This window comes from Rhipicephalus microplus, chromosome 3, assembly GCF_043290135.1.
Source record: "Rhipicephalus microplus isolate Deutch F79 chromosome 3, USDA_Rmic, whole genome shotgun sequence".
NCBI lineage: Eukaryota > Metazoa > Arthropoda > Arachnida > Ixodida > Ixodidae > Rhipicephalus > Rhipicephalus microplus.
Genome location: NC_134702.1, coordinates 109,638,631 through 109,665,259, shown reverse-complemented (window position 1 = coordinate 109,665,259; position 26,629 = coordinate 109,638,631). Strand labels below are relative to the sequence as shown.

The following is a 26,629-nucleotide window of genomic DNA, read 5'->3' as shown; positions in this document are numbered from 1 at the left end:
GAATGAATCTAGCCGGTGATGCTATTCATTTATTTCTAAAGTTGTGTGTTAAATTCTAGTTGCCACCGATTATAAATGAAAATTAGCGCAAATTTAGCAATCAACTATACATATGTTTTTCTTGCATTATAATTGGGCTGAGAACAATAAAATTAGCATCACCGGTTAGAGGAACTCTCTGGCATTCTCGTCATATACTTAGTTTTTGATTTTCACCAAGCGAAGTTTTTGAAAAGCCTCGTAAGAAATCGACCCAATTTCTGTATTAAAATCTTTGTATCTTTTGTTCTAATGCAGCTATACAAAATATAGTTACATATTTGAAATCAGCAGAAAAAACTGAACAACACTGTTAAATATCATTTAATTCCCTCCAAAATTAACAAACTTCATTTGAGGACCCACGTCTCCCCTTAAATGGAAGACAATCCCGAAAGGAATCGTTTTTTCGAGTGGTGTGATCGTGCGGGCCAGCAAAAAAAAAATGGGTGCGCGTTGCAATCGATGTCTTACGTTTTTTTTTTTTTTTCGCGGTGGAAATCGGGTGCGCGTTACAATCGAGGGCGCGGTAGAATCGAGTAAATACGGTAAGCCGCAATACCAATTTATATAAGCACTGTGAGCTGTATTTTGAGTGAAAGCGCAAAAATGGGACTTTTTTCAAGCCACGTTTCCGCTGAACCACGCACGCGATCGCGGCCATATCAGTTGCACCTGAAAAACCACTTTCTTCTTTCAAGTTCCTAGCACAATTTCATTTTTCAGCCCATTCGTTGTGTAGTAACCACGTTGAAAAAAAAAGTGCCAGCACACTACTCCATTCGCCCGTTTCGTGAACGTGACTAAATGGAGCCCAGCGATTGGTGCAGGCAGTTGGTGTCATCTGCTGCCGTGCACCAACGCGCTCAAGCAAAATCGATTACGTGCAACTATGTCCAAATATTGTAACTTCCCAATGCGAAATAAGTAAAAGAAAAAAGAAAGCGAGACTGTTACAACTTCAATAATGCGACAATTCTGCTGAAGAACCAAGCAATGACCACTTGCCAGCAGCCACAAGGCTGCAGCGGCTCCGAATGGACGCCAGCAAGCCTCGCGAGAGCAAGCTAAGACTAACGTCACCTGCTGATGGTCATCAAAGAAGCACCGTTCGGCACGTCGCAAAGATAGTTCCACAGGCATAATTGCTTCCCCTGATGAAACAAGCAGGGGATAAACTTGAACAGCTTGCACGAAAACTGGCAACAAAGAGGAAATTGCACATGTTTGTGAGTATCGATGACGGTGCGGACAGGCCGGCAGAGATTAAGTCCTGCTTCTTTAATGTCAGTGAAGAAGTGATGAGCTGATGAGCACTCTTTTCTCATGCATACAGTGCAATCAATGTGTCGCCTCCGAGACTTCCGACGCAAACAAGCGAGAATACGGCTTTGCCGTTAGCCTTCTTGGCAGAGGCGAGAAGTGCGGCAATGGTCTTTCCCCCAAGTAGAGCTCACAGCGTGCAAAAAATGACACGAGAGTCCCTTCGTTGTGAGTCTTCTGTCTACTCATGCGATGGTCAGCACAGAGAATCGGCAGACGGTAATAAACAATATTTTCGTTGCAATGAATATATCGCACCTCGGCCTTCATAGCAAAATGTGGCAGAGTTATCTGAAGCAGAAGCTGGTGCCGGCAGCCTCAACAGCTCCTAAAGCTAATGGATAAGTGTGCGGCTTCTGTGACATCAATATACAGTGACTTGAATATAGCTACAGTGGAATCTCGATGATACGATTACGGTTTATGCGAATTTTGCGATAATACGAATTTTCAGGTTGTGTCGAAGAGACTACGTTGTTTAAAATATGTCGTAATTTGGTTTTATACGAACAGTTTCCCTAGTCAATTCGGCCGATACGAAGGCACGTGATTGCTGCACCCGAGCGGAGCGACGCGGCTGGTCTCAAAGTGGGGAAGAGGCCACCGTGGCTGCCGGTGTTTTTTTCTTGCTTTTTTTTTTTTCCACCTCGATTGCCTTCACCTCCTGAGCTGCCCGAGCCACCAAGCAGCGCGGAGAAGCGCCAAAATTTCTCCTCGCCTCCTCCCCGTGTAAACGGCTACGCTCATCGACGAGAAAGAAAAAACAGCTCAAGCTTGGTCACGCTTGCTTGAGATACGAGCCTGCGTAGAGGAGAGTCGCGCCGAGGTATGTGGCATGGCAGAGCGGGCTCTCCCATCTCATTTGCAGGCCGGGTCATGTGCCTGACAAGTTTGGTACGTCAGCTATTTTCTCGCAGATCATTGGCGTTTGTGTGTGTTTCTTTTTTCTTTTTGATTGCTACATGACTACGCCGCGCGACCGCGACTTCACGTGGACGTGGTGCTAGCGCACGCATAGAGGTTCTCGTTTTTCTTGTCATTCGTGTCGCTGCCGCTGCATAATCCGTGTGAGTTGCTGCTCGTATACTGGGAGACCGAAGCATAAGTGGACATGTCTCGGAAGCGGAAGGCTTTCCTTTAATTGAAATACTGGGGAAAGTCGACGAAAACACCAAGAGGAAACGCGCAGACTTGGCAAAGAAGTTCGGCATAGTGCCGTCGACACTCTGCACCATCGTTGGGCAGTGACAAGTCGTGTTGAAGAATGCACAGCACTTTGGCGCTAATGTGAAGCAGGCTACCCTGTGAAGCTGGAAGAGGTCCTGCTGATGTGGTTTCGCGAAGTCACAGCAGCTGGCGTCAACTTAGACAGCAAGGCGGTACACGAAAAGGCAGACAGCATTGCGCTTTCCCTTGGCATCGACCACTTTCAAGCTTCTGGCGGGTGGCTGCATTGTTTTAAAGAATGGCACGGCTTAGTGTACAAAGCTGTTAGTGGCAAAGGTAAGAAAGTGGACGAATCACAGGTCAGCGACTGGCTGAACACGCTGCCGGCGCTCATTGGACGGTTACTGCTGTGACGCCTCGAAATCGGCAGAGCACTCTAAAGCTTCTGATCGTATCGCCACACCTGGAAACGCAAAAAAGTATCGCACCGTGCATGCATTTGGTCGCAGGAAACACAATGGTTCCGGGAGAAAATCTACGAAGTCATCAGAGCCCTTGGTTGACTTTGACTACGATTTGTCGTTGTCTACGACGACAATGAGAGTGAAGCGAACTCCGGGTGACTACGAATCGACGCCAAGGTGGTGACAGACACTGAAATAGAAAAAAATCGTGCCCATGAGAAAGCGATGCTCGAGCGGCTTTTATCGACGCCAGCAACAGCACAGAAAATTGACACAGTCACAGCGAGTTGTAGTGAGGCCCTCACACACGACTCGGGCCCCGCTCCTCCTTATCTGCTTATGCATCTAGATATGCTGAATGCGATAATGGGTGACATGGGTGCCTTGGATTGTAAAGCCTGCCATGGACCAACTATGATCGTCAGAGGGGATCAGGACTACGTACTTGCCGTGAAAGTGCTAGTGCAGTGTGAAAGGTGCAGTGAGATCACAAATGAATGGACTTCGCCCCGCACGAACGGCACGAACACATGCAATCTGTTTGAAGTAAATTTTCTTGCTTCGAGGGCGATAGTGGCTACCGGCAACAGCCAAACGAAAATGAACGATATTTTTGCGACAATGGGCATCTCACACCGCGGAATGCACCACAAGACGTTCCATTTACATTTGAAGAATACATTGGCACCCGCAGCAACGCAAGCCGCTGACTCCGCTATGAGGAAATATGTGGAAAAGGTTGCAACAATTTATGATGACTTAGGCTTCGCCCACCGGGGCAATATTGCCGTTGGCTACGACGGCACGTAAAAGACACGAAACCATTCTTCCCACTTTGGCGTCAGCACAGTTATCGAAATATTTAGTGACTACATGTTGGACTACATCGTTCTTTCCAACTTTTGCCTAGGCTGCGAGGTGGGCCCAAAGCCTATTAGTGAGGACTATCAAGAATAGAAGGCTAACCACAAATGCCAAAAAAATACTAACAGCAAAACAGGGCAAATGGAAGTGGAGACGGCTCTCATTCTATTTCACAGGTACGTTTGAACGCTATTGCCAGCGCAAAACAACTATGCTGTCTAATGAAGACTCTCAGACATTTTCCGCCATACAACACGCTAAGGTGTATAGATACATAGATGTGCAGAAGGAAGACTGCATTAATCATGTATAGAAACGGACGGGCACCACGTTGAGAAACCTAGTGCAGAAACAAAACTGCAGTGGGAAAGGCAGGCTCACAGGTGAGCTGATTGCTAGGCTGAGCCCATATTATGGCTGGGTTATGAAATCGCATGAAGGTGAAATGGGCCAGATGCAAAAGGCTGTGATGGCCCACATACCGCCACATCACCTCCACTGATGAATGCCCGAACCACAGTCTGTGCCCAGCTGGGGAAAGTTCATGGTGTCAACACAATGCTGCAAAAGCAAAGGGTGAACCTGACCCCAGGCATGCCTACAGTCTACCAAAAGACGTGGCAGAGGCATCACACTCAAACCTCGTTATAACAAAGTTGAAGGGGAGCCACAACTATTTCGTTATTTCGATTACAACAGTTTGCGGCAATGTATGCTCAGATGAGCGCACACCTATAAGCATGCAAAAAAGGAAACACCCTCGTGGCCTGATGTACCACTAGGTGATCACGCATGCAACAGAAAATAAACACATCTAACCTCATCAATTTCAACATGCTTAAGGGGGGACGCGGGTCTTAGAATGGTCAAAAATGACCAAAAAATCGTCTTTGAGAAAACCGCATTTTCCGAATGTTTGCACCAATAAGCAACCTGCCATGAAAGTTTCAACACTGAATTCGATCGGGAAATATAATAAAATCGCATTTCAAAACGGCACGGTAGTCTCGAAACGCTCCGCAACACGAAATATTTGGTCAAACTTCTCGTGCGCACCGACGGCGAAGCAGGGAGCCGATCGCCGCCATCTTGGTCTTGTTTTAAAGCCGATTTCTTTGTACTCATTTAGCGGCCCCTCAATATGGCGTCGCCTCAAGAGAACGACAACTCTCGCCCCTTTTCTGAAAGCCACTTCCGTACCGCCGATTGGCTAAAGCGCGCGCTCGCAAGTAGAGCCCCCTGTCTCGCGCTTCCCATTGGCTGGCGCGGCCAAGGCCACCCGCCGTTTTTTTTTTTTTTTCTTGCTCCGCCAGTCCGTTGCAGCGGTTGCTGTTGCGCGCGCGTGTGGTGTTCTGCCTTTCGTTTCAACGCTATGGCCGGTGTGAGCGGAGACCATCGGCTAAAAAAGAAGACTCGTCAAGCGTACGGCAAGAAGAAACTTGCCCGACCTTGTGCTTGCCCGACCTTGCTTGCCCGACCTTGCTTGCCCGACCTTGTGTGCGAGGCACTGGAGCCCGTGTTCACGCGCCTTAGTGAGACAGCCCTTCTGGAAAGGTGCAGCGACGGCCTCACGCAGAACCCCAGTGAAAGCTTGCACTCTGTGATTTGGCAGCAGGTTTCGAAAACGCAGCACGCCTCATTGCGCAGCGTCGATAGGGCAGTGGCTGAAGCTGTCAGCCGCTTCAACCAAGGTGTCACAAGGAGCAAAGCGGGAATTGCGGAAAAACTAGGGTACAGCCCTGGAGATCGCTCGGTGCTCCGCAGCCTCGAAAGAGACAACATCAGGCTGGAGAAGTCCAAGAAAAAGCACACTGACAGCTGTTCCACAAAAACCCGCGTTGCAAAGCGACACAAACCAGCAAGAGACTCGGCCTACAGTCCTGGTATGCTGTAGGGCAGTTTCAGTGGACAGCAGTGGCAATTTTCCGACAAAAATTGCATTTTGGACTGGAACATTGTGCGTAGATATGCTGTCTATGGAAGAGCCACTTGATTATACTATTCAAGTGTTTGCTACCATGCTGTTCAAGTGCTATTTTGCTTGCTGTGTACTGAAACAGACACACAGCGTTGTAAATACAGTTTCTCATGCCGTTTCAGTGGCCACTGAACTATTATTTTGAGAGTCTGCAGTCAATGATCCTTTTTTTTTTTCATGTAAAATGCTTCTGAATGAATAAAAATAGCATCAACCCCTACAGTAGATCTTTAGCAACAGTGTCATGCATTCAGATTTTGGTTTAGCAAGACTAAATTTTCATAAAGCCCCGTAACGAGTATGAAACTAATTTGATTTCAGACATCAATATTTTATGAACTATTGCAGCTATCAAAAAACTAATTACAGATTTGAAATCAGCATAAAAAACTGCTCAAGACTGCCGATTTTCATCTAGCTGGCACTAAAAATAAGAAAAGTTGTCTAAAGACCCACCTCCTTCCTTAATTCAAACTTCCGGTTAATTCGAACTCACGCTGAGGTCTCGTCAAAGCTATGTGTATTCCAATGGGCGAAAACGCCCAGTCATTCGAACGCACAAGCAGGTGCGACAATTGATTCGAACATGCTGCGCTCTAAAAATGCTCTCAGAACCATGCCCGATCCCGTGGTGGCACCTCTCAACGCTGCGCGCGAAGGAGGAGAAGAAAAGAAAAGAAAAAATTGTGGCAGATTGTTTCCTCTCTCTCAAATGCCGATCTGCTGAAGGGTCTCTACATGTAGAAACCCTTCTCCTTTCAAGGCCGCACACAAAGAGAGAGGAAAAAGAAAGAAAGCTGTCGCGGAGAGTCCTCCTTTCTCGGTGCAGAGTGTAGCAGCGCAGACGCAGTCGCCGCTTATCTGTCATGTGACACGCTGAGCGCTTCCTCTATCCTCACCGCTGGCTGTGTGAGGAAGACGGCTCTCTCGGCCGCGCGTAGCGTGGCTGTAAAGTCGACAGGGTAGTTTTGAAAGAGCCACGCCGAAAAAGCGTCAAACTCCGCAGAAAACAATATACTTAATATACTTAACACACTACGGTGTTTTTTTTTTTTGATACTCTATTTAATAGACTAATTTAGTTCCTTATATTCATTTACTGGTCAATTATACTATTATACTACGTTACAAGGAGGTTTAAAATGCATGGTTCTCATGGAGCGTTCAAGGAGAATTTATTTACTTCATTATATCCATTATTTCGTTATATCCCATAAAGTTATAACGAGACGTGAGCGTACTACCCGTTTATACCCAGCATTGGGGGAGGGCCCTGCTTCAGAGGTGCGAACGCGGTAAAACACAGACCTCAAACAAGAACCTGCGTTCAGTAATCAGAAGTTTGGCCCCCAAGGAACCCGATGTGTCCCTGTTTGCTGTTGAATCAGCCATTGCAAAAGCAGTGCTGTGCTTCAACACGGTCAATTTGAATTCTGCGACGGCAATCTCAGGTAAAATGGAGATGATTGCGACAAACACTGGTGTCAGGAGAGCGAGAAAAAAAGACCACCGTCGCAGCATCGTCTCCAACAAGAAAACCACGTGGAACTCCGGAAGCTAGTGAGGAGGAAGCATGAGCACAGAACGCATTCAGACTATGCTTCTGGTGCGTTTTGAGGTTGACTTGTTGCATCTTCTGCAATAAAAATGTGTGCCCACGTTTTTTCTCGATTTCTCAGAACAAACATTTCACAGCCTTCCCGTTATGCCAGAGCAATATCTCTTGTTCTACCTGTGTTATCACTACGATTTCTTTTTTGTTTCTAAGATAAATGCAGGGGATGTGTCTTAAGGGTAGATGCTATTCGAAAAACGATTTTCTTTAATAAGAGTCTGAATTTAACACAAATTGGCATGTAATAGAGTTTTTTCTCCTCTTTTCAAATATGTCATTTATTTTCATGTAGATTGCTTGGTTTTCTTTCTGCAGGTCAGATACTGCAAAATTATGGTTATTGTTATGCAACAATTCTGACCTATAAAAATTTGAGATGAAGCATGCAGATATAGCTGACTATGATCCTTTGGAACTGTAGAGTGCAACAAACTATATAAATTTTGTGTGTAAAAAGGTGAATAAAATGATAAAATAGAAAAATTTACTATGGCTCTAGTTGCCAAGGGCTTTCAATGTTATGTAATTTTTGAAAAACATAATCGAGCAGCACTGACAATCTGAATAGATACTTGCACTCTATGGGCCTTCATCATGCTATGTGCAAAATTTCATAGAGGTATGACAATTCTAAGTATACGAACTAGCGTGTACAAGAAGCACAGATCACACAAAGCTGCAAAAGGAGAAAAACGCACTTGAAAGTTTGAAACCTTTTTTTTTATCACAGAGTTGTTAGAAATGCATAATCTTTGGTCATAATGTTCAACAAAACTTTGAAAAGCACTGTAAGTTACTAGAACTGTCCTGCAGCATAGGTTGTGCCCTCACGGTCCTTGCGAGCGCTCTCTTCTAGCCGTGCCCTTTTCACTCCACGACGGTGGGCCCTTGCTTCTGCTGTCAGACGCTCGGACATTCTCTTGATGCGCCTCACATCGCGGGAATCACTGAAAGTAACTAGATCTCTAGATGGCAGTATGTTGAGCTCTTCCAGGATGTGCTCGAAAGTAGCATGACCCTTGTTGAACCACAGGATTGCCATAGCTGCGGCAGTCTCGACAACCGTTCGGGAGACAAACTTCGTCTTGGGGCAAAGTAGCCAAATTTTGCTGTTCAGGGATTCCGATGCGTTCTGGGTTTTCCCTTTGATGCATCGAGCAAGGAGCTTCTCATCCGTTAGCCGCTTATAAATGGGCAAAACAGCCAATCCCAGTGCTTTAGTCAGGAGAGGTGTGTGGCATGGTGCAGGTTCACCAAGTGCTTCAGCGCGTTGATGTTTGTACCACGATTCTGTTTCTGCAGGGCAAAACTTGTGGCTCCCAGCATTGTCAGTAGAGCATGAGTGGAAGTACGAAGCCCATACTGTAGTGTACATATCCCGTACACTCCCCCTGTTGCTTGTTATGGCAATCTGATAGTATGTTTGGAGCTTCTGAATGGCTGGCTCTCATTTTCTGCCCTCGTGGTAATGGCACATGCAGCTTCCGTAGCGCAGTGCCAAGTCTCTTGGCCACATGATTCTTTTTCTATATTGACAGCACCATAGACTTTTGACTCTGCAACTGCATTATATGCTTTGCTGTCACCGTCACTCAAGAATGTCATGAAATGCAGTGGGGTGTCATAAGTCAATGTTCTCTGCCAAATGCGCAATGCAGCCTCCGTTTCCATGGCATGGGAGGAACAGTCTGCATTTTTTTCACAGACTGGGCCATGGAATGCCTGCCACACTTCCTCGTCTGGGCCCATATCCTTGTGCCTACTGCATGTCAGGCAGTAATTTGATATGACCTCGATGTCTAAGCAGAGGCCAGTATCTAAGGAGATAACTGCGCCAATCCCGTTGTGGCTTTTGTGGCCCCTCTTCTGCCAAGTGCCGTCAAACATAACAGCCACATCAGTTTCGCCTGCTACTTCTTTCGTCAACTCTCTGGATCGGCGCAAGTTTTCACTCACAGCTGCCATGGCAGCGGTGTGCACCTTCTTTGCTATCGAAAAAAATCCTCGGTGGTGCATTGGCTTTGAGAGTCCAATAATGGAGCAAAATCTCAACAATTGCTCATGCCCAATGCCGACAGCGCGTGCAGCCACCACCGCCTTCACATTTACAGCGAAACTATCTCGGGAGCTCCCACTGTCGTACCGTTGGCTCACTCGGCTGCTGCCGTCCGCCGTAACACGCAGTGATGTATAGGAGCACGAAAGAACAGTCGCTGAGCATTTGCTGTTTTCACAATGAAGTTCGAGGAGCGACGAAAGTCCCTTGCGCTTTTCTGCCGGCTCCCGAACGGCAAGTTTTTGAATACCGCAAGCAGGGCATGCCACACCTGCCACAAGTGCCGTCAGCAAGAGGGTGTCGCACAAAACTGTCGTTGCACAAACCTCATCGCGCTGTCTTCCGTCTTTTTCGAAGAAGCCGAGCTTCTTTTCCGAAGCACTGACGAAAGAAAGCGCAGCGTCAAACCCTTCATCGCAGCCACTGTCGCTCGCGCACTCGTCGATGCCGCTGTCAGGCCTAGCACACGTAGGCACGTCCTCATTCGTCGCCGTCGTTCGGGGCGCTTTACGCCGCCTTCCCATGAACTTGTGCTTCGTTCGAAACTTCTGCGGTCTCACGTTGCACTTTTTAGGGCTTGTCATCGCATGCGTAGACGCGCAGAAAAGCAGACGGACCAAATGCCGATGGCCGCCACCAACACATCTGACAATGACTCGGTAGCCAATGGCGATGCGGCTTAGGGTGCCGCGCGTTTCAAACCGCTCAAACCACGTGATAAAAAGGCCTCATCTTTTATTTTTTTTGCCCACGTACGAAACTGGCGGTCGTCGGAGCTGTACGAAGAAGGCCGGACGCAACTTTCCCAACCGATCGCGATGGCGGGCGGCACTGCGACGGGGAGCAGCGCGCAGTCAAAAATGGCCAATATCGGCGCAAATTCACGAAATTTCGAGCCACCGCGATGCCTTCATACACATTTTTTTTGCATTTTGCGGTTCGAATTTAGTTTTGAAATTTTCACAGATGAAAGAAGGTTTGAAGATTACAATGTAATAAAAATCAGAAATACGAGAAATTTTGCTAAATATGCGATTTTTCGACTCGCATCTCCCCTTAAGAGTAGATGACGTGTTCCATGATCTTGGAGCATATGCTGGTGAGGGAATTGGGACAGTAGTTTCCAGGGGAAGACCGGTCACCTTTTTTGAAGACTGGAATGACCTTCCCTGTCCTCCAATCATCTGGCACTGTACCTGTGTCAAGTGAGTGCTGAAAGATAATACAAAGAATCGCACTGCACGCATATTTCACGTGCAGTGCGATTCGTGTTGATATTTCGCGTGCAGTGCGATTCGCGTTGATTCCATCAATACCGCAGGATGAAGAACACTTCAGGGAGTCAATGACCTTGACAATGCCCTCTGCCCTGAATTCAATACCCTCCATTGGAGGAAAATTGAAATATGGAAAGTGTGGTAATGCATCTGTACTTGCTTTTGTGAACACTGAACAAAACGCTAGATTCAGTGCGTCGGGAACTTCGGAATCAGCAATGGGTGTCCCCATGTTATCACATAGCGAAATGGCACTTTTATTATCAGGCTTAATCGCTTTCCAAAAACGGCGCAGGTTAGACTGCAGCATATTTGGTATGGTAGTCGAATAGTAGTCACGCTTGGCGCGTGCTTTTAATGAGTTGTATTCTTTAACGACCTTATTATGCTTTTGCCAGGCCGAGGATGAACCAGTTCGTTTAGCAACTCGAAATAATCGCTTTTTTTATTACTTAGGTCTTTAAAAGACTTGTTAAACGAGGGGGAACGAGCTTTTTCATTTATAGCGATAGTTGGGATGTAAAGATTCATTAAACGCAGCATTTCGGCTTTGAATAGTATCCAAATGCTCTCAGTTGAATGCTGCCGATATGTAAGGGCAAGTTTCTCGTGAAAAACAGAAAGTTCACGGTTGATGCTGGAATAATCGGCTTTGTCGTATAGCGTACTTTTTCAGATTTCTTGCTTTTTAAGATGTTGCAAGGAAATGTTGCATGAATGACGTTGTGGTCACTAAAACCACGGATATACGTAAGAGGGGGGGGGCACATTATCGGGGTGTGACGTGAAAAGGAGGTCCAAGACTGTTGATGAGTGTTGGGTTACTCGGGTAGGTTTATTGACCAGCTGTGAGAGGCGAAAAAGCAAACTTAAGGGGGGGAGCGGGTCTTTAAGACCGAAAATCGCGAAAAAAATCGATTTTTTGAAAATGTTATTTTTGGATTCTGCCGCTACTGATGCATAACCTCGCCAATTTTCATGCGTCCCAGATCAGTATTTTAGCCGTGACAGCGTTTTATGTGACATCAGCGAGCTAAATTTTTAGCGAAGGACGCGTGAAAAACGGGCTTTTTCAACGCCGCGCAGTTGCCGTTCTACGTTCCGTACGGCAGCCATCTTGGTGTCGATCGAACGAGCCGCGCTTTTTCTTGAATATCCCGCCGCGCTTGTTTCCATCCACTCGGAATTCGTGCAGAAAATCCGCGCCGAAAAAAGGTCCCACCACGTGAGCCTATTGGCGCAAAGAGCGCACGTGACCAACTCGCGCCTTCTGATTCGCCGCGCCTCTCACGCTGTCTGCTGCGCGCAGCGGCGCAGCACACTCGAAGCGGCAAGTTCACCTCGCTGTCGTATCTGTGTTGTTCTCGTCGGTTTACCCAATTTGCGCAAGCTGGCAAGAAATTAGAGCAAGCGTTTTTGATCTTCCTCGACAAAAACTGCACATTGCGGCGGCGTACTGGCACGGTGCCAAGCGAGCTAGCCGAAGTACGTCGCAGCCGCCGAGAGTGAGTTAGGCCTACGCTCTCGGACACGTTTTGAACCTTTGATCATGGCGAAGCCATATCAAAAGTTCCGCACTGCTCATAAATTCGGAAAGAAGCGCAAAAAGACTAGGGCAAAGCGAGATTATGGCGCGGGTGCACCAGAAGCGCAACCAGCGCAGGACGGCGTGGCGACTTCATCGGTCAAAATGTCGATTTCTCCACCTATCTCGGCGACCGCCTCGGACGACGTCAGTGATAGACAGCGTGGCACAAGGCTCGACACAACGTTCTTGACGAGCGCCGATCGTGCGCGACAGCAGAAGCAGACCGAAGATAAGATCTCCACCTTATCTGCAACTTCCGCGAGCGAGCGCAAGCTGCGAACGCTCGCGAATGAGGCCTACGCTCTCGGACACGTTTTGAACCTTTGATCATGGCGAAGCCATATCAAAAGTTCCGCACTGCTCATAAATTCGGAAAGAAGCGCAAAAAGACTAGGGCAAAGCGAGATTATGGCGCGGGTGCACCAGAAGCGCAACCAGCGCAGGACGGCGTGGCGACTTCATCGGTCAAAATGTCGATTTCTCCACCTATCTCGGCGACCGCCTCGGACGACGTCAGTGATAGACAGCGTGGCACAAGGCTCGACACAACGTTCTTGACGAGCGCCGATCGTGCGCGACAGCAGAAGCAGACCGAAGATAAGATCTCCACCTTATCTGCAACTTCCGCGAGCGAGCGCAAGCTGCGAACGCTCGCGACAGCGCGCGAATACTCTGACCCGTCGGCGGCTACCTACGGGATCGTCGATTTCTCCGCAATAAACAAGCTGCTTGAAAGGACTACTAAGTGCCGGACGTGCAATGGGACCGTTTCGATTGAAAAAGGTGCGTGTGACTATGGACTTGCGATGAAACTGACTTTAGAGTGCACCAACTGTGGACCTACTGGCAGTGAGTGGAGCTCTCGGCGGGCACCCAGTCAGGCTAAATGCCCCCCATTTGACGTTAATCTCCTGGTGTCTCGTGCCATGCAAAGCACAGGGAATGGCCAGGCAGCCCTCAACGACGTCTTCTCTGTTATGGGAATTTCCCACAGGGGACTTCATCACAAAAGCTACCAGAGCCATCTGAAAAACAAACTGAATCCTGCTGCAACAAGAGCTGCAGAGAAGGTCCTCTCTGACTGTGCCACGACCGTGAAAAACTTGTACCAAGAGCTGCACTTTGACAATCCAGGAAATGTGGCCATCTGTTATGATGGCACATGGATGACCAGAGGCCACCTGTCGCACATTGGTGTGGGTGTAGTTATAGAGCTGTTTACAGGCTATGTATTGGACTATGTTGTCCTCTCAAACTTTTGTGCCGGCTGCCAGCGCGCACCACCAAAAGAGGACCCATATTACTTGGCTTGGGAGTCGACGCACACCTGCCAAAAGAACACACAGTGCAAATCGGGCCATATGGAGGTAGAGGCAGCAGTGACCCTCTTTGAGCGTTCAATTTCCCGTCACGGCTTGCGATACACAGTGATGCTGTGTGATGGGGACAGTAGATCCTTTCGTGCTGTGGAAGATGCAAAAGTTTATGGTTTTATACAGGTCCAAAAAGAGGACTCTATAAACCATGTCCAGAAACGAATGGGTACTGCACTACGCAACCTTGTGCAAAAGCATAAAGGTTCTGGGGATACACTAAGTGGAAGAGGCCGCTTGACAGGTGATGTCATAGAGAAATTGTCTAGATATTATGGTTGGGCGTTAAAGTCCAATGTCGGTGATGTGAATGCGATGCACCGGGCAGCCATGGCCACATATTATCATATCACATCAACTGATGAACAACTGAACCACACCTTGTGCCCAAGTGGGAGTGAGTCGTGGTGCAAGCAGAATGCTGCTGCTGCAAAAGAAGAGCCGCTGCCAAAACACACCTACAACTTTCCTCAAAATGTCCGTGATGCACTGCTTCCAGTCTACGAGCGACTTTCTGACATGGAGCTGCTGAAACGCTGCCAGAGAGGAAAGACGCAAAATGCAAACGAGGCACTCCATTCGGTTATATGGTCTCTAATGCGGAAGGACAAGCATGCTTCACTGATAGCTGTTGAGACCGCAGTTGCTGAGGCAGTGATGCGCTTCAATTACGGTGTGAAGGAAGCGTCCGCTCGTATCCTTGGAGAACTTCAGCTGGAACCAAACTCCATGAGTGAGAAACGGGCAGAAGAAAAAGATTCTCTTCGAATAATGAGTGCTGAGCGGAAGCGTTCAGCATCGGCCAAGTTCTTGCAACAAGCAAAGCGGCGGCAACGACAAAAATGTGATAAGGACTACTCTCCTGGTGCCTTCTGAGGAATTTGTTTGCAAATTAAAGAGTTTTTATTTGTGTGGCACTACTTAAATACAAGAAGTTTTGTTTTTTGCGATTTTCTCAGTTTCAATTTTTTGGCCACCTTTCGTTCTTCCGTCAAGCGTTTCTCAGCTTTGGTACATTCGATTTTGATAATTTTTGTCTTGCTGAAAAGCTGGATGTCTAGTGAGTGCAATAAAGTGCCATATGTTACTGTAGGAAGCTATAAATTTTTAGAAAAGGTAAAATAAGAAAAATATGTGTTCACGGTAATTGAATGGTGAACATTGAAGCTTCATAACTTTTGTTGTAGGAAGGCTAGAACCATAAAATTATGCTTCTTGCACTCTTTGATATCTATAGAATGCAATGACATTTCATTCAGAATAATCCGTGTTGCCAGTTCATTAAAAAAGTGACCAAATGAAATTTTAATTAATGACTCATTAAAAAATTAATGGTAAGGGGTACATAAAAATTGAGTTCATATTTGATATATGCACATGTAACTACATAATCACCTAAGTTTTCATCGTCCTAACTTAAATAAAAAGATGCTTTATGTCAAAGCGCCTCTTCCCCCCTTATGTTTACAAATTCTGCAGCCATGTTATTTTGTGCAAGACATGACGCAACATTACTCCAACCTATTGAAGGAAAATTGAAATCACCGAATAATAAGACGGGAGTGTTGGGATACGTTGTTGTTAGTTCTAACAATGCTTCGTGAAAAGACGAAAGAAAGGTGCTATCGGCACATGGTGGACGGTAAGCAACAGCCGATTAACATGTGCGGTGAAGTGGCATGGCAGCACGTCCAAACCATTTCCAGAGAACTTTTAACATTTACAGCAGAGCACTTAAGCAAGCGATGTGTGGCAATCGCCACACCGCCCCCACGGTTATCATCAAAGTGGTTCTTGCAAAAGATATCAAAATCTGAGAGATCATGAAGAATCTCGCAATCAAGTATGTTAGAGGTTAGCCACGTTTCCGTCAACAGAATGACGTTGCTAGAAGAAGAAGAGATCAAGGTGCATAACGGATCGCGTTTTGGCATCAAGCTGCAAATGTTAGTGTAAAGCAGTGAGAGATCATGCTTAACACTCTGATTCGGTCTTCGTGGCTTTTGCGCCCGTTGCTAGGCCTGAGGTTCGACAACCAACTGCTTAGCCTGATCAAAAACGTATGTTTTTCTGCCACAGATAAGCTTGTCATAACGGAGCTTAAACGGGGAGTGCTGTGCTTTTCCGAATTCAATAAGGCGCCTTCTGGCTACACGAATTTCCGGGGCAAAGTCTTCACTGATGCCGTAATCTGTGCCTTTCAGTTTACTGCTAGACGAAAGGAGTGCTTCTTTATCCTTGAAGTGGGCAAATTTTACTATTATCGGTCGCCATTTCCCCTCACGATAAGCTCCGAGTCTATGGGCACGTTCTATGTCACGACTTCGAATAGTCATGCCCAGGCTTTTGTGACAGAGATCAGTAACCAGTTCTTCACTAACACGCCACGCCTCGTTTCGCACATCACTGAGCCCGTAAAAGATCAGGTTGCGCCTTCGGGATGTGCTTTCCATGTGGCTAATCCGGTCAGACAGCCTAGTTACCTGAGCAGCGCTGTTAGTGGCAACACTTTCAATGATTTCAAATTGAGACTGAACATTTGAAAGTGATAGTAAGTCGGATTCTATTTTGGTCAATCGCGAGCTCAGGTCATTGAACGTTTTTTCATGTTCATCAAGGGTTGATCTGATTGAACCTAACTGCTCAAGCATGGCCGACTGCCCAGATTGCAACGTCTTCAGTATATCAAGCATGTCACTAAGCACCACTTAAGCACCACACAGTGTTCATTCCTAGGTGCAGGATTAGTCTCAATATCACCTGCTAATAACAACAATTTCAACAGCATTTTGGCACAATCGAGAACTACAGAGATGGAGCGCCGTGGGCTCAGCAGAACAAGTAATGATCGGCATCCAGTTCGCTTATCGTAAAGGCAGTGGTAATTCGTTACCTGCATAGTGAAGAAGTCAAGCGGGTTAGGATGACCCATCGCCGGTGTGCCGCCGAGCCCACTAGGCACAGTGAGCGTCTGCCCAGGGTTTATATTGGTGCTCCAAGGAACGGTGGCGCTGTCAGAAGATAGCGTGCCCGAAATCCAAGATGCCAGCTGATGACCACGAAGCAACCGTAGTGATAGCGTTTGGCGGTGATGCGCATTCCAGTGCACAGTACAGGCCGGGCTGGCGCACCCCGTCATGGCGAGGTGACGCGTTCACAGGCAGGTGGTCAGCGCCGCATGGTAGTGGAGACCGAGTAGGCTGGTCGAAGTTCTGCAGTAACATCAGGATCCAGGGCAGCACGAAGAACTGCGTAGCGAAGAAGTCAAGCGGGTTAGGATGACCCATCGCCGGTGTGCCGCCGAGCCCACCAGCTCGGCGGCACACCGGCGAACTGTGTACTTGATGGGCAGCTGACAGGGAATCGCAAATTATTCATCGTGGCGAAAATTTTGTTGTAGCAGTATTAGACAATGCCCCTTTGCGCATGCCCAGTTCAAAAAGTTTGGCTGTGCTTGTGCTACGAGGGTGCAGGGGCTTTGTCGAAGGCCAGAAACTCTAATGTTCCTTCTCGAAGGGTGAAGGTCGATAAGACATATATAGTTGTGCCCCATGTGCATACAATGCTGTACCACCACAAGAAGGTTGGGAAACGACATGGAGTTGAGGTGAAGTTTTTGATGCTTAAGGAGCTTGCAGTCTTGTGCACGTTCATAGGTGGCCACGAAAACAGGGTGCAAGAAGCACTACACAAAATCATATGCAGAATGCAGTGCTAAAGGGGTATATGAAATACATTTGTCATGTGGCTAAAGTTGTGTGGCACAAATGGAAAGATGTGCCAACATGTGCACGTGTGAACATGATTTCTCAGTAAAAGAAACGCATACAAATGGGCACCTACCCAACCAGTGCTCAGAGTGCAAGTGTAAACCAATGCTGGAAAATAAGAAGATATTGAGCTGCTGCTGCAATAATAGAGCAAGTAAAATTTGCAAAACACATTACACAAGGAAGAAGGGAAATGACTGTGCCAATGAATCATCTATTGGCTAAAGTATGAAGTCCTTTGCCACTTTTCATTGTCAAATTACTGTATTGCACATGGACATCTTATAAAACTTTGTAATAACTGAGCTTTTGAATTTTTGTATACTGCTGTTTGTGTGTTGGGAGGCAGGCTTGATTACCTTGTTGCAAAGGCTCCTTGGTGGGGATTTACCTTACTTCTTTGTTATTTGTCTCCATAGCATGAGCTTACTTTCATTTTGTGGATTGTTCATTTCAATCTTTTTTTTTCATGGTTGTTCAAATTATCAACCTTTAGCTCTTCTCCAAAAGTACTACACTGTGCAGTCGAATCTCGTTATAGCAATCCTCAATATAATGGTTTCTTTCGAAAATTCCCCTCCAAATGTCCATTGGTTTATTGTAAAAATGTTTCACCACTACAAATTTCAGAATATTGCATGTTTCAGAATAATTTATCGAATTTCATCTCCCTTACATTTTCAGAACACTTCAAAATAATGAATGACGACTTTAAGAAGCTATTCACGGCTGTAAACATTATTCCCAGCTCCGTAGCTGCCACTCTCGTCATGATGAGAATGCTGACATATTTCTCTTTGCCTGCACTATTCAATTGTGCGATAGCCCTGTTGCCATCATCATCGTCTGGAACTTGCTTTTCAAGTTAGCCTTTGCCCCGTCATCCTTGCTTTTGTCAGGCAGCTTGACATGCGGGCTGGTTTCTAGTCTTTTTGTTGCTGGTTGAACATTCAAGATGAGCTACGGAAACAGCACGAGAGGAATGCTTAGACGGTGAAAAATGCAATACGAGAGACCTATTGGTTGAAGTCTCTGATAATAACTCGTTCATGCTGTACTAACGCTCACACAACCTACAGTGCTTCAACAAAGCGTGCATGTGAGCTTAGCTAATGACCGATAAGATCCGTATCATCCATTGTGGTAAGGAAACTGCGACGAGAGTAAAGACGACGTTGAAACAGTGCACGCAAACCAACGTGAAGAATTCGTATTAACTGCAAACATTTCGCAGTGCGTAAGAAGGACGCGCCTGCTTACCGTAATGGTTTATTTTCCAGCAGTCGAGCTGCTCACTCAAGATAGACTGCCCTCTTTTTCAAATAAACGTGCACTGGTTCTGTATTACTTCGAGTTTGTTTTTTCACACTTATTTGAGCATAATGTGGTTGCTCGATAATGTATACACAGCATGGGTATGCGGCTCATGAGTTAGTGTTTACTATTTTTGCGCAAAATTTTATTACTTTTTTTAAAAAGACTTCACAATAAAGGATAATATTTAGCGGTTCTTTGAGATTTGTTACATTGAAATTTCCCTGTGTATTCACCATTGCTACAGATCCTTCTTATGCGTTATGGCTGCCGTGCAAAGAACACTGTGCCAGCAGTGGTCCGGGTGCAACTAGCAACTTCGATGAGGACGGCTTGCCTCATGAAGACATTGGCTGTATCTGTGCCTTGTTAATTCACTGATAATTTTTTTAGAATGGTGCATTAGTAGCTGTAAGCTATGTCTGTAGACAATTACCAGCATCATTTGTGGTCTACACTACAGTGTTGCTTGTGTCTGTACAGTCTAGTGTAGAACGTACTCATGACCTTTTTTCTTTCTTGCCTTTCTTTATTACTCTCCTGGAATAGCAAGGCAGAAACAGGGCACCTGTGGTCAGCAATTCTAATGCACCTAAGTTGTCGCCTGTATAATAACAAAGAAATTGACCTTTTCAAACAATAGAAAAGTGGGCTGCTTGAACATCATGTAATGCGTTCTTTTTTTACATGTCGTCAAAGCATTTTTGTCATTCAGTGCAGCTTAGCATCTTGAACTTGCGGTCTTACTTTTTCTTAGGGCGGCCGTCGTCGCGCTGGTGTGGGTCTCGCCATTACAGCCCAGAGTCATCTGTACAGGACTCTCCGTATGTATTCTTTCATATTGTTTTTAAATTATTTTGTTTATTTTGCAGTGATGTTGCTTCACTTTTCATGTGTTTGCTAGAGATACCTGAACATTCAATGGTATTCTATAGTTCTTTATAGAAATCTGTTATCGATAATGCGTCAAGTGCTACAGCTCATTCGGCATCTAGCGCAAGGGCTGTGACAGAAGGCAGTGATGTGACAGCTGTGCTGAATGATCGATAGTGCTACAGCCTGCTCTATTTCCACTATTCTACACCAAACGGTGTGTTTTCATAGTTCGAAAATGAAACCACAGTCTCTGGAGGCTGAAGCATACTTCTGAAGAGTTTCCTTCTGAAGAAATAAAGTTTACCATCAATGACGATAGTTATAGCGTGAGAACAAAACGACGACACCGAGACAAGACGGACACGAAAAACACGAGCGCTAACTTCCAACTGAGTTTATTGCGCAGAGCACGAAAATATATAGAGGAGACAGTAACCATGTGATAAAAACCGTATGGCACAAAGAGCAGAACATGGGTAAGAAAAAAAAACAAACAACAAAAAAACAAAAGCACTGAAAAACAGCAAGGAAAAATCTAGAAGAAAACGAAACAGAAAGGTAAAGATAATATAACTACCTGCCCGCACCGAAACCTTCAAGGAACCTGCGTTCCTTCTCGGACAAAACCACGGAGGGCTTGCTAATACCTGTTCGCGTGCCATCTGCGCGGCCTCGACAATGACTCGGGTGCTTTTATCTCTGTGTTTGTACAGCGTCGCTGTGTCCTTGAAGAGGGGAGCACAATTGCACTCAGTGCAGTGCTGGGCAAGAAAACCATCTTTCCTGTTTCTAAAATTGTTGGCGTGTTCTCTCAGCCGATCGTTCAGACACCTTCCGGTCGTTTCGACATAACAACCACCACATGAAAGGGGGGTCCTATAGACAACTTCCCGGGAGCAGGCCGCATACCTGTTTCGATGTTGAACTCTGCATTCCGTTGATGATTGCGTTTTCAGGGGCTTTGTAGATTTGGTGAGGCTGATTAATTTGAATGGTGCCGAGAACAGGACACGAACTCCAACTCGTTTTCCGATTTTTTTGAGCCTGTGTGATATCTGGGGTATGTATGGAATCACGGCTATCCTTTCACGTTTTGTATCCGTGTTGCTCAGATTCTGTCGCTTCCTCTGCTCTGCCTTATTAGTTCGCAGGTCGTCTCAGCAACAGACGCGATAAACGCCTCGGGGAAACCTGAAGCCTTAAGCCGGGAAACTTGAGCTTTGAAGCTCGCAGAGATATTGTGGGCGCACGACCTATTTAAAGCATTCTCAAGGCAGGTTTGTGCTATGCCTCGCTTAACTATCTTACTGTGAGCGGAAGAAAAGGGAAGTAGAGGTTTCTGCGCACGTGGTTCATAACACCAACAGATGTGCTGTGAGCTAAAAACCAGATTTAAATCCAAAAAGCGTAACTTGTCATTATCGGGCATTTCATGTGTCAACACAAGAGGCTTTAAACAATCTTCGAACACACCTATAGTTTGAGTCGCAAATGAGTGAAACATAGAAGAATTACAATTTAGAAGAACCAAGAACTCATCCACGTATCTGAATATTTTGACGACATGCGAGCCTTCTAACTTTTCCTGCAGTTTTTTGCCCATTTTTGCCAATAGAAGATCACTGAGTAGAGGTAGAGGGACACAGCGACGCTGTACAAACACAGAGATGAAAGCACCCGAGTCATTGTCGAGGCCACGCAGATGGCACGCGAACAGGTGCCTTGTGTTAGCAAGCCTTCCGTGGCTTTGTCCGAGAAGGAACGCAGGTTCCTTGAAGGTTTCGGTGCGGGCAGGTAGTTATATCATCTTTACCTTTCTGTTTCATTTTCTTCTAGATTTTTCTTTGCCGTTTTTCAGTGCCTTTGTTTTTGTGTTGTTTGTTTTTGATTTTTTTTCTTACTCATGTTCTGCTCCTTGTGCCATATGGTTTTTATCACATGGTTACTGTCTCCTCTATATATTTTCGTGCTCTGCGCAATAAACTCAGTTGGAAGTTAGCGCTCGTGTCCTTCTTGTCTCCGTGTCGTCGTTTTGTTCTCGCGCTATAACTATCGTCATGCCATACCAACTAGCCCAAGCTGCCACACTTCTAATTTACCATCAAACCCAGTTTTAGGCACACAGCAGGCCCAACGCGTCTTGGTGGCTTTCAGCTGCCGTCACCAGTAGCGAACACAAAACTCGTAGGCTCCGAAAGGCCTACCGGCAGCCCTGTTGCCGTTGTTTAGCGTATAATCTATCACTTGCAATTTGAAGCAGCCGTGTGGCTTTGCAACTTCAAGCAGCCGTGTGGCTTCAGTATCTCCCCATAACGTGCCAAGATAACCGACGCAACATACAAAACACGCCGCAACGCGCACTGGCCACTTCGGCTTGGCTTGGATTGGATTGAATCTCCGTGCAATAGTACGCTTGATGCTTAAGAGATGGCGCCAAATGGCGCGCGCTATCATCATAAGTGGCTGGAACGAGCAGACATTATTGCGGCAGTTTTCGGGGGTGCGATAATTACTCGAGGAAAAAATTTTTTCGTATTTTTCTAGGGCGATGTGGGGGGTGCGAGAACTATGCGAGTGCGAGGATTATGTGAGTAAATACGGTATATCTCTATTTCTGACACAAGAATAACTCTACTAAAGCACTCATACACCCTAAATGAATATCGCTTTCATACAAATTGCTTTAAATACTTTCTTTCCACTAGCCATACGACAGTGAACGACTTACCTTCTACTATTACCAATACCACCTCACTAACTACCTTTTTATCACTACTTGAAAATTACTTACATGATGCACAAACATAAAACTACAAATATTTCGCGTTTTTCCTTAGCGATGTATACTACTATTGGTATTTATTCTGCTACCCACATTCCACTACTTGTGCATAGAATGTATATTTTTTTTTCGTATTTTTTGTAAAGCTTACGTACTAATGTGTAACTATGATTGTATAATCGCACGTACATTGATATAATGTGTCAGCACTAAACAGATTTCACAGTTGTGTATAAATGTTTAGCTAATGTGAATTTTCTTGTTTATCTTAACTTTGCCATTCAGCACAAAAAAAGGGGAAAAAAAGAAAAAAAACAGTAATGTTATTTCGCAGTGTTTTTTCCTTTGTCTTTTTTCCTTACTTGTTTATAGTTTGTGTCCTTCCTGCAATAATTCCTAAAGGTATTGGCAGTATGTAATAAATAAAATAAAACATCAATCAAGCAACGAAAGTTGGGTCGTTTGCGACCAAAGCGTTGAAGGCAACAGAACCTATGCCTTTGAGCAGATCCCAGTTGTGTATAAATGTTTAGCTAATGTGAATTTTCCTGTTTATCTTAACTTTGCCATTCAGCACAAAAAAAGGGGGAAAAAAGAAAAAAAAACAGTTATGTTATTTCGCAGTGTTTTTTCCTTTGTCTTTTTTCCTTATTTGTTTATAGTTTGTGTCCTTCCTGCAATGATTCCTAAAGGTATTGGCAGTATGTAATAAATAAAATAAAACATCAATCAAGCAACGAAAGTTGGGTCGTTTGTGACCAAAGCGTTGAAGGCAACAGAACCTATGCCTTTGAGCAGATGGTGCACTTTGTCTCGGTCATGAAGGTGTTGACGCGTTGACAAAGAGAGAGAACATCCTCGATATATGCGGTATAAGACTCGCGAAGTTGTTTGCGACCATCAAGAGTTCTCTTTGCCAGGCTGGCTCGAACTGCTGGACTAGCAAAGTCTTGTCGCAGATGTTCTTTGAAGACGTCCCAGTCGGGAAAGTCGATCTGGTAATTAAAAAACCAAGTCTTCGTCATGCCAGTAAGATAAAAGGAGATGTGGCGGAGATTGTGTGGATCGACCCAACAGTTCGCTGCATTCACTATGTCATATTGGTGTAGCCAGTCCGTGTCCTCATTTCAGAGTTCAGAAAACAGAGGGGGCTCGCAAGGGGGTCCACTGACGATCCAAGAGTGAGTAGCTGTGGCAGTCGTAGCCGGAGGGTTAAAGGGAGAAGCACCAGAGGGTTCGTCCTGTGGCGTGCTGGTGGACACGTAGCCCAAACGACGACTTGAGTGAAGCTCCAAGAAGTAAAGCAGGTGAGCAGGGACAGGGAATCGAGGAGTAACCTCCACCACTTGAGATGTAGTCCTTTACACGCCTTTTTAGGCCTGGTAGACGTGGCCAAAAACTGTCACCTCGAGGCACAGAACAGACTCAAGGGTTATATGCACCAACGATGAAGATGAGGAACACTATGTGATGATGGTTATGTAAAGGTAATGAAGAAGTGTGTTGTAAATGCCAACGTTATTTGCAAAATATATTTGCAAGAGTGGTTGCAGCACTGGCCAGTCTGGCTCGTCGCTCGAGCAGCAAGCGACCTTCATTCGTCGGATGCATACGTGCATTGACAATTTGCACAGTGGCATCCTACATGTAGAACTACCGTCGGTAAAGGCGCCGTACCGGCGCATCTGGATGTCAGTGGGAGAGTGGTACTGCTTCAGATGTGTGACATGTATGATTTCGCTGTTTCGAGGGGTGGATGAAAACGACGAGGCAGCAGGAGCGATTTCATAAGTCACGGGAGTCGCCTTACGAAGCACTTTGTATGGTCCTGTGTACTGAGGGAGCAGTTTTACAGGCCAACCTGCCCGGTCGGAGACCAGAGCAGAACCAACGAACCGGGCGAAAAGTGCACATAGCGGTGTCCTTGATCTTATCAACGCTGTTGGTTTTCTTGGGAGGCCAGAAGGCGACCACGAGAGGCTTCGCGAAATGGGTGGCTCGATTATAGGAAAGTGGTTCAAAGCTATACTTGTACCACAACAGCTGCTTTTAGTGTCGTAGGGGTATGCTGGTGTAAGTAAGGCTCGACAGAAAATTTTTATTAGAAGGCAGGTGCAGATGATTCCATGTTGTTCATGGCAACCTATGTTGCCCATTCCACGACCCATGTCTGACTGGATTTGAGCTGGTCAACAACTTCCCACTGCCCGGGGAAACAATCACGCATAGTATCCGGCCGTGGCACCATTTGCATTTGGCTTAATATTTTCCGGTGATATGTTGCTCAGCACATATGGGCTGAAAAAATTGCATCTGCAGTTTTCTTCCGATGCATTCTTGTGCCTTGGTTGACTTACTTGTGCAGGGGGAAGTAAGCCCTCCACTCTAGTTTATGATGATTGGGGATGTCGTGAAAACAGACCAGCTCATCTCTCTTGCAAGCCTCCCTGAAATGAATGACTCGCCTGTCCGATTGACAAAAAAACTCGAGCATTCAGGCGAGTAGTCTCCAGAGTGTGCTGGTACCCCGACACTTTCTATTTCGCGAATGTTGGGACACAGGTGTAAGGTCAAGCAGCCGGTGTCTGACAGTATATCAGCAGGAAAAAATAAACACACTGGACGCTATTAGCGGCTTGCAGACAGCATACGAAAGGAGCATGGGCATAGACTACAGGAAATCTGTCGTGGCGATCAAGGCTTTTTGTGGCCATGCAATGTAATGAATGGCCTGCTGTGCTTGCACGCCACCAGCTTGCTGATGTCAATTGAAACATTTCTTACTTCATACTCACCTTTTTAGAGCTGACAGTACCACGAGGAGAGAACTTTCCCAAGCATTTTCAAATAATTCATCAAGCTTCTTTTCTTTATAATTGTTTGTCCATAATTATTTTCACGAGATTTAGTATATAATCATATTATTTAATGTACAAAAATTTGCTTTCAACTCTTTTTGAAGAGAAATAAAACCTGTGGCGCAGGGATCGCTTTTGCCAAGCTGTGTAATAGAAGAGAGAGCGGGAAGGCATGTAGAAGGAACAGAAATCTGGTTTCGTTATGCTGAATGCCATCTAGCTCTGTACAGTCAACATAGTACACTTAACATTACACAGTACAGTTAACATTCTCTGTACCTTCTATTGCTCTGTGATTTGCTTGCTTTCAAAATGGTTGGGTAAAGTAAAAAATGAGCCCTCACAAATCCCTTCTTTCAATACCATTCAGCTGTGTTTTAGCATGTGCTAACTTTTTGACTACTTTAATACTGTACCATACTGTTTCTTATCAGGAGTGGTAATGTACTGATTGCTAAATAGAATAAACCATTTCGCTATGTTAGTGTCATGTAGTCTACAGGGCTTTTGTTTGAGAAGATTCGTTGACAACCTTGTCATCCGATTGTCCTTCTGCGGCGTAGATCACTCTCACGGCGGCAGCGGGGTGACGTACTCTCACGGCGGCAGCGTTGTGACGTACTCTCACGGCAGCAGCGGGGTGACGCACTCTCACGGCGGCAGCGGGGTGACGCACTCACTCTCACGGCGCACAGCGGCAGCGGGGTGACGCACTCTCACGGAGGCCGCGGGGTGACGCACTCTCACGGCGGCAGCGGCAGGACGCACTCTCACGGCGGCAGCGGCAGGACGCACTCTCACGACGGCAGCGGCAGGACGCACTCTCACGGCGGCAGCGGCAGGACGCACTCTCACGGCGGCAGCGGCAGGACGCACTCGCACTGCGGCTGTGGCAGGAAGAACTCCCAAGGCTTCAGAACTCCCAAGGCTTCAGGCAGCGGCAGGACGCGGCAGCGGCAGGACGCACTCTCACGGCGGCAGCGGCAGGACGCACTCGCACTGCGGCTGTGGCGGGAAGAACTCCCAAGGCTTCAGAACTCCCAAGGCTTCAGGCAGCGGCAGGACGCACTCTCACGGCGGCAGCGGCAGGGCGCACTCTCACGGCGGCAGCGGCAGGACGCACTCGCACTGCGGCTGTGGCGGGAAGAACTCCCAAGGCTTCAGAAGCGTCTTGCCGCCGTGTTTGGCCCAGGACCCTCGCCGGGCATGCTGAGCTCTGCTTGCTCCACGTAGGCATATTTTGACCTCAAACTGACTGAATGCGAAGCTGTCAATAGTGCTGGCT

At 46.3% G+C, this 26,629-nt stretch overlaps 1 protein-coding gene across 1 annotated transcript in view; it reads right to left on the bottom strand.

The window, feature by feature from the left end:
• LOC142803875 (uncharacterized) overlaps positions 1 to 16,883 on the bottom strand; it is a 63,461-nt gene extending 46,578 nt beyond the window's left edge. Inside the window, exon 1 of the mRNA XM_075890140.1 lies at positions 16,638 to 16,883. Within this exon, the coding sequence (XP_075746255.1) occupies positions 16,638 to 16,883 (246 nt within the window). The remainder of the gene's footprint in view (positions 1 to 16,637) is intronic.
• Positions 16,884 to 26,629: the final 9,746 nt, after the last annotated feature.